The 7,531-nt window shown below is 29.7% G+C and overlaps 2 protein-coding genes across 2 annotated transcripts; one reads left to right on the plus strand and one right to left on the minus strand.

Moving 5' to 3' along the window:
- Positions 1–649: 649 nt before the first annotated feature.
- Positions 650–4,592, plus strand: LOC105452540 (STAM-binding protein-like A). The gene is made up of 8 exons (XM_011693732.1): positions 650–1,286; positions 1,985–2,083; positions 2,239–2,460; positions 2,547–2,723; positions 2,962–3,268; positions 3,377–3,489; positions 3,785–3,887; positions 4,116–4,592. The coding sequence occupies exons 1-8, from the start codon at positions 1,168–1,170 to the stop codon at positions 4,176–4,178; spliced, it is 1,203 nt and encodes a 400-aa protein (XP_011692034.1). The 5' UTR covers positions 650–1,167; the 3' UTR covers positions 4,179–4,592.
- An 830-nt stretch (positions 4,593–5,422) lies between these two features.
- On the minus strand, positions 5,423–7,469 carry LOC105452543 (CDGSH iron-sulfur domain-containing protein 2 homolog). The gene is made up of 5 exons (XM_011693745.1): positions 7,388–7,469; positions 6,923–7,042; positions 6,679–6,773; positions 5,898–6,014; positions 5,423–5,650 (listed from the first exon to the last, which is right to left on the minus strand). Exons 2-5 carry the CDS (start codon positions 7,017–7,019, stop codon positions 5,564–5,566), a joined length of 396 nt encoding a protein of 131 aa, XP_011692047.1. The 5' UTR covers positions 7,020–7,042; positions 7,388–7,469; the 3' UTR covers positions 5,423–5,563.
- Between the last annotated feature and the right edge of the window lie 62 nt (positions 7,470–7,531).

Raw genomic sequence — 7,531 nt, forward strand, 5'->3', positions numbered from 1 at the left:
ACGTGTGCTCTTCCGATCTATATGCGTGCCATGCTGTCGAACGCGCACTAATTATTAATTACACTATGCGTATTATTGCTAAAGATGCACTCACTGCATATTTGTGCACTGCCGAATGTACGTGCTGCCGAACGCGCACTTAATATGCGTACTCTCCGAATGCTTGATTGATAGAGTTCGATAATTTGTAATTAAAGCTCGCGGCGCCGGAGCGCGCCATGCAGTACCATCCACACGCTGCGCCAATTCCCTACTGCTGAGCGCCCCGCGCCCCGTCAGCGCGCCACGGCCGTCGAGCCGCCGAGCACGGCCTCCCCACGCGCATGCGCGCGCTACGCGCCTCGCCGCTCGCCGCGATGTTAATTCAATTATATGGAATTTTGAAGGAATAATTACACCAATATTAAGCATATTGTATATTGTTCTGTGTGCTCTCCGGAAATAACGACAATACTGTAGAAGCAGAGACTCACACATAACTTATTACATATGTATGTATAATCAGAGACTGGTATAATACACGATTAGCACGGACACGAACCACGTTCTAATACTATGATTTGATCGACAAAGTTATAAGATAGACGTGGTACATACGTAGTTCCTTTTTTGAAAACGTGGACGTGGTCGCTAGTGTACGTGGGAGATCGCTGATGCCACCCAAAAAGCCAGCGTGGCCTCTCTCACGTTTCTCTCTGACATATATGAAATTATTTAATGATAAAAGTATAATATAAATATTTGGACGGATAAAATACCTTATATTAACATTATTACATTTTTAGCAGAATTTCTATTGGATATTTCATTGAGTAAAATATATAATGTAAGTATGCTTTTCTCTTTGGACATCTTTTGCATGTAAAGCAACCTTTACGGCACTGGATAGGAAAGAATGAGAGAGAGTGAGAGAGAGACAGAGAGAAACCTCTCGAATTTGCTATCAAATGCTATGGCGGCTATGGCTATCAAGAGCACAAATCATAACTTGTCAAGTGCGGCTTGAGTTTTAACTAGAACTTGAATAATTAATATTTTTCTATATTTTTCATCTTGAACATCAAAATGATGCCGAGAAAGATATGTATAACATCGGAAAATTGAGAAAATCTGAAGATTTCTCAATTATTTATTAATATTAGAAGTTTAGCTGAACTAACCTATAAAATGGACAAAACTCATCAGTCCTGGAAAGAAATGGGTATCACAGATCCCAAGGAACGGATCAAGGCTCTTACGGAGAATGCCTCGAAAGTAGTAATTGATCCGAATATTGCGCCTAAAAGGTAAAAAATATGTTTAATATATATAATTTATTGTATTGAAATATAAAATCCTACTAGAAAAAACATTATTTCGAAATTTTTAAATTAATAAGAATTAAGAAACAAATATTTGAATACAAGGAATCAGATTAAAATTTGATTGTAAAACAGCTTTAGAATTAGGAAATATCTTTTTGAGGATTATGGCTATTGTCAAAAATATATGCAATTGTTTTACTGCATAAATTCATGTATAATCATAATCTTGTTTAAAATCCTTATTTCTTGGTAAAAATCCCATTAGAAATAGGCAAATGCAGATAGAATATCATGTCAAGTTTATAATCAGATGCGAATAGACATTCAAAATTGTATGTAGAAATGGACAAGATTTGTACTTATGTTTGCTCATAAATGTGTTCCATTTCATTAAGGAATCAATTACAAGCAGTTAGCCTCTCCATCGTCTTTGCATTTACTGTTCTATTAGAAGTTGCAGCACTTTCTGCAACTCTTCAGCTTTTGTCCGTAATTGCGAGGACAAAAAATACATAGTAAAATACATTGTATCGTTTCGAATGGAATTTTTACCAGAATATACATAAATTGATAGAAATATTGTAATAATAATTACCAATATACCAATTATATCAATAATTATATCAATTTCAAAAGCTATTTAATATATTTGTTTAATCCTTTTACCTATTTAATTTTAGATATTATCGCACTGGAGTAGAAATGATCAGATTAGCAAACATGAATATGCAAGATGGCAGTTACGAAAATGCCTTCATACTATATATGAAATTTATAACGTAGGTAATAATTAATAATAACTTGTTACATTGTATATAATGAATGTATTTTTAAATATTGATAAATGTAATTTCAATATTTTCTCTAAAAAAAATACTTATCACTAATTATATATTGTTATATATTTGTTGCTAAATATTTTCCATTGCAACAGACTTTTTGTGGATAAAATAAGGGACCATCCGCAATATGATACTGTATCAGCTAAGGATAGAGCGGTGAATAGGGATGCTTTACGAACAGTGATTCCTAAAGCTGAAAAACTGAAAAAACAGTTATTGGAGCAATATCAAGCAGAATTCGATAAGTATTTAGAGGATTTAAAGGAAAGAGAAAGAATTGAAAAGGAGCGTTTGAGGCAAGAAGAACTTCAAAGGTATTTAATTATCTTGTGTTACAGTAAATGAAATTAATCATTTGTATTAAGAAATTAATTGTATAATACACTACACATTTGTTCAGGCAAAAGGAAGAGGAAAACAGAAGAAATAAAATGGCTGCTCTGGCTGCTGTCAAAGCGGCTAAGGCTGCTATTACTGCAAATGTACCAGTGGAGACAAAACATTTGCCTTCTGTTGCGCCGAAAACTGTGATAAACCTTACGAATGATGATAAAGCATTAAAAATCTCTAAGGATATGTAAGTCTTGTGCTTATAAAAGTATGTTATTATTGAAAGTATGACAAGTACATCTCTGCAATATTTAAGCCTCTGCGCTTGGTAGTTATATTTCATAAGTTTTAATATTAATTTTAGAATTTAATAAAATGCTAAAAAAACATATTCTCTTATGTGTATATAAAATACCTAATACATAAACATATACTAATATACAGGTATATACACACATGGATTGCGATATTTAATATTCTTTTAGAAAAACGCCGACAGTGGATCGTTCTACAAAACCTTCCTTACTGACAAGCAATGGATTATCCTTGCGCGACATTATCCTACCGACCAAATTAATGCACAACTTCCTGACGCTCGCTTTCAGCAATACGACGAGCAATAAAGAAACATGTGGCATTCTAGCTGGACGATTGGAGCGAAATAAGTTGATGGTAACGCATCTATTGATACCGGAACAAACTGGAACCTCAGATTCTTGTACTACACATAACGAAGAAGATATCTTCGATTATCAAGATCAGCATAATCTTATCACTCTCGGTTGGATTCATGTACGTAAGATTTACTTTATATTTTTATTTCTAATTTTATTTTATTGGAAAATTGCTAAGAAATTTGTCTATTTTAAACATAATTATGTTATTTATTATATGTTATAGACACATCCTACGCAAACTGCATTTTTATCAAGTGTAGATCTTCACACGCACTGTGCTTATCAGTTAATGATGGCGGAGGCTATAGCAATAGTTTGTGCGCCGAAATATGATGAGTATGTATGAAAAACTTTTTGTATACATTTTGTATTATTGAATTCTTCAAATAATCGTTTAAATGTTCAGTAATTGAATTGAAATGAATATTTCATTTAATATACTTCCTCTTCAGACTCTTTAAACGTAAATTTTATGATTAAGTTTTTTTTGCCTATGACACGTCCTTCTAATAAATATTATAATATAAAAAACACAAGTAAAAATTATTTTTAATTTAGAATTACTAATTTAAAATTAAATTAGAAACTTATTTTAATATTTACTGTGATTTTTATTATATTTTTTTTACAGAACAGGATTCTTTATCTTAACACCCGATTATGGCTTGGACTTTATTGCAAATTGCAGAGATACAGGATTTCATCCACATCCTACTGAACCACCATTATATACAGTAAATATGTTATGGTTAATTTATTTAATAACATTTTTAACAAAATTTATTAAAATTTGAATGATTATAAATTTAAAAAAGTGGAATATATTGTTGTGAATATATGTTATACAATTATAAAATAAATTATAAATATTAATGATTAATAATTTAAGATCTTGACATAATTAATATTATTCTGGCTTTTATCACGAATACTTATATTACGTATCTTTTCAACTGTTTCAGAAAGCAAGACACTACAAATTGGATGTAATGGCACTTCAAGTTGTGGATTTACGAAGAAAATGATATATCTCAGATAGGAGATAATTATTTTACTGAAAAATATTTTTAATTAAATCTTGGAAAATAGCAATTTACAATAAAATCACGAATCTTATTACGCGATTAGTACATAATTACACAATATTCAAAATCTATGACCAGTGACTAATTTAATCGTAATGAAAATGCTATGAAACGTATCTAAAAAAAATACGTTATATTTAACGTTTATAATATATAAGATTTATAATATATTGATTGTTCCAGCAAATAGAAGAGATACATAACAAAGGATCATTGCAAATTATACTGGAAGTTACTACGAAATGAAATTATTATTGTAATAAGTAATTATTAACTTCCGAATTACAAAACAGAAATATTTGAATATGTTTGATAATAGCAGTAACAGTAGAAATATAATGAAATAATATGCTGTGTTGTATTTAATATTTTCTTAATTTCAAAAAGCTTTATTTATTGTAAGTACAATTATTAAACAAGCAAAATCAAATTTATATTTATGTACATAACACAATCTTTGCTATGTTAATATTTTATCTTGTTACATATACTGTAAGAATATTTACAATTTGATATTTTATTTTACTGTTTTCGTAATAACAGATTCTATTCATTTTTGTTTGAAATATATTTCTGAAAAAGATATAGAATATATTTTATGGATTTTTCATATATGTTTTTATGTTATATAAAAAGATAAAGTTCAATTATAAATGCATTTGTCTCATAATTAATCAAAACTTAATTTTTAGTTATTAAACTTTTAATTTAGATATTAAAATAATCATAAAAAATGTATCTTTTTTTTTGTTTAAAAATCAAGTTTAATTACAAATAAATTTTTTTATTGTGTAATTTCTTATCCATAAGACATCAATTTAAACAAATTTTTAATTAAAATAAATATCTTACTTTTCTGTATAAAATGATTCAAAAATGCTTACATCAAGTTTATCGTGCCTTTTTGATAATAACAAGTGTTCATAATATTATATTCTAATAATCTTGTAAAGATATTACAAGATGATCATGTCACAGAGCACTTTGTATAAATCTTACTGAAAAATAATTGTAGATGGGATATATGTAAAATATTTATTTCAATCATTTTATTTTAATTATATTAATCATTTATTCATTCATTATTCATAAAAATAAAAAACCATTAAATATATTACGGACATAAATTTATTTATAAACCTTCCCTTAAAGACCAACCTTCTTAAAAAATAAATTGGTAGACATTGTTTTGTGAAATTTATCTACAGAGAGGAATAAAGATTCATCTACTTGATCTTTCCTCATTTTTATCTACAGCATGGCGCATGTAAATATCTTACAGTGATAAGAAATTAACAATTAGTCATAGCAATTAATCAATGTAATTAGCCTTTCTTCGTGACGATGAGTGGGCCTACATTGTCATTGCACTCGTTGTTGTGACGTCCATGAGAGCCGTCACAGTATGGCCACTATATGTAAAAAAATAATTAAGAATGAGATATATGTATGCACAGGAGATCCTACATATGCACACTTTCAATTTTTAATAACAAATTTAAAAAATATAAGTAATGCATATTTACAAAAAACTGACAAAAAATAAATAGAAATAATTTTTATTTAATTTAATCACCCATTTGTCTAGTTATAGAAACAAAACAAGTACCAAGATGTATAATTTTCGTAATCAGATTCTGATTCCGTAAAAAAACTTACATTTTCAGATCTCCAACAGCGACAAAATACAGCTTTTTCAGAGATATCTTCGATATCAACAGTATCCACTACTTTTGCAATGTCTTTCTTTACTTTGAGATTAACGCAACCATGTGGCTATAAAATAAATATTGCATTATCACATAGATATAATTGAAAAAATTAATAAAATTATAAATATATTATCAGGACTATACAATTATTATTATAAAAATTTGTTAACCAAAATATTTAATTGATATTCTATTAATTTATAATATATGTGTATACAGGATGACTTGTATAAAGTAATGAATTTAATTATTAGCAAAATTTGAAAACATAAACAAAAAATAGTTTATATTAATATGTTAAGTACAAAGAAGGGCATCATATAGTATAGTCATTTCAAGATCAACTTTATTTTTTTAATGGAACGCTGTATTTTTTACATATGACTTTACATTACACATTTAATCTATACACACACATATGATATACATGATATATGTAGTATACATGTATATGAATTATTTTTCCTTTATTATTACTATATTGCCCTATTTTATTTCTATTATTAATTATTATGATTATGAAATACAAAATAATAAAAAAATTATAATAACGATAAGATTAGGTATATCTAGTTTGCAACAAATTTATGGCAAATTGACAACAAATTCTTGGAAAAATGATTATCTAGAAGTTACATAACTTTTCCAACGATATCATAACGGATCAACGGACCAACTAACTCTTGTTGTCCTTGATTCTTTCTCCAAGAAATAGGAATAAAACATACCGCAGGTCTGCCGTGAGGACAAAACGCCCTGTAGGACATGTATCCCAAACCCGCGAGAAGGGCAGTAGGTGGCAGAAGAGCGAACCAGTCCTTCACTGATGTAAAGAAAAAAAAGGTAAAAACAAGATGAATTAAAAAGAATTGAACACTCCTTTAAATTGAGAGGTTATGTCGAAGTCTGGAAAACGATATAATCGAGATATAATTGTTGACGCAAGGCATGGAAATGTATGGTGGAAATTACCTCCTAATCGAAACCATCCGCCGATCGAATCAGGAATCGGTAGGCCGGCCAGATAATTCGGAACGGACACTTTGACAAGATGTGCAATCGGTTCCATAGTCGCTCCGGTCGCTCGAGTGACTGACGACGGCGCCGATTATCAGCATTCGCCGACAGTGCCGAAGCATAATTAAAAAAAAGTCCTTTTACAAAGTCCCGTTATACATAACTATCCCGTTATTCCAATAAACCAAGAAGATACAATATCACGAAGCAAAATTGTCTTTATTCATTTTTCAATTTATTCGAATCTTTTATTTTTTGTTCTTACACGATTAGTTACATTTTGATCGATACCTTCTTCTAAATAAGTTTATGCTGAATTTTAATCGTGCTTTAAAAAATCAATTTTGTTGGCAAATTATACTCAAACACAAATGTTGAAATGTATATTAGAATATAAAAAAAAATTGGTGCATACGATACCTTTAACACCGCGACGTGTGTCCAACGTCTAACACACACGTGGATCAGGTCAGGAAACCACAGGTCACAGAGTGTCACAGAGAAAACTGCAGAAGAACACCCGCAACGTCTATCGCCTATATTCGCTCCTGATCGGCACGCTTC

This window comes from Wasmannia auropunctata, unplaced genomic scaffold, assembly GCF_000956235.1.
Source record: "Wasmannia auropunctata unplaced genomic scaffold, wasmannia.A_1.0 LD336030.1, whole genome shotgun sequence".
NCBI lineage: Eukaryota > Metazoa > Arthropoda > Insecta > Hymenoptera > Formicidae > Wasmannia > Wasmannia auropunctata.

Excerpts from the sequence above, each read along its gene's own strand:
- LOC105452540 (XM_011693732.1), top strand. The coding sequence starts at position 1,168 with ATGGACAAAACTCATCAGTCCTGGAAAGAAATGGGTATCACAGATCCC. Across the intron at positions 3,269-3,376 it reads TCACTCTCGGTTGGATTCAT|ACACATCCTACGCAAACTGC; the intron begins GTACGTAAGATT and ends TATATGTTATAG. Across the intron at positions 3,888-4,115 it reads CTGAACCACCATTATATACA|AAAGCAAGACACTACAAATT; the intron begins GTAAATATGTTA and ends CAACTGTTTCAG.
- LOC105452543 (XM_011693745.1), bottom strand. The coding sequence starts at position 7,019 with ATGGAACCGATTGCACATCTTGTCAAAGTGTCCGTTCCGAATTATCTG. Across the intron at positions 6,774-6,922 it reads CGGATGGTTTCGATTAGGAG|TGAAGGACTGGTTCGCTCTT; the intron begins GTAATTTCCACC and ends TCTTTACATCAG. Across the intron at positions 5,651-5,897 it reads GCTGTTGGAGATCTGAAAAT|TGGCCATACTGTGACGGCTC; the intron begins GTAAGTTTTTTT and ends TTTTACATATAG.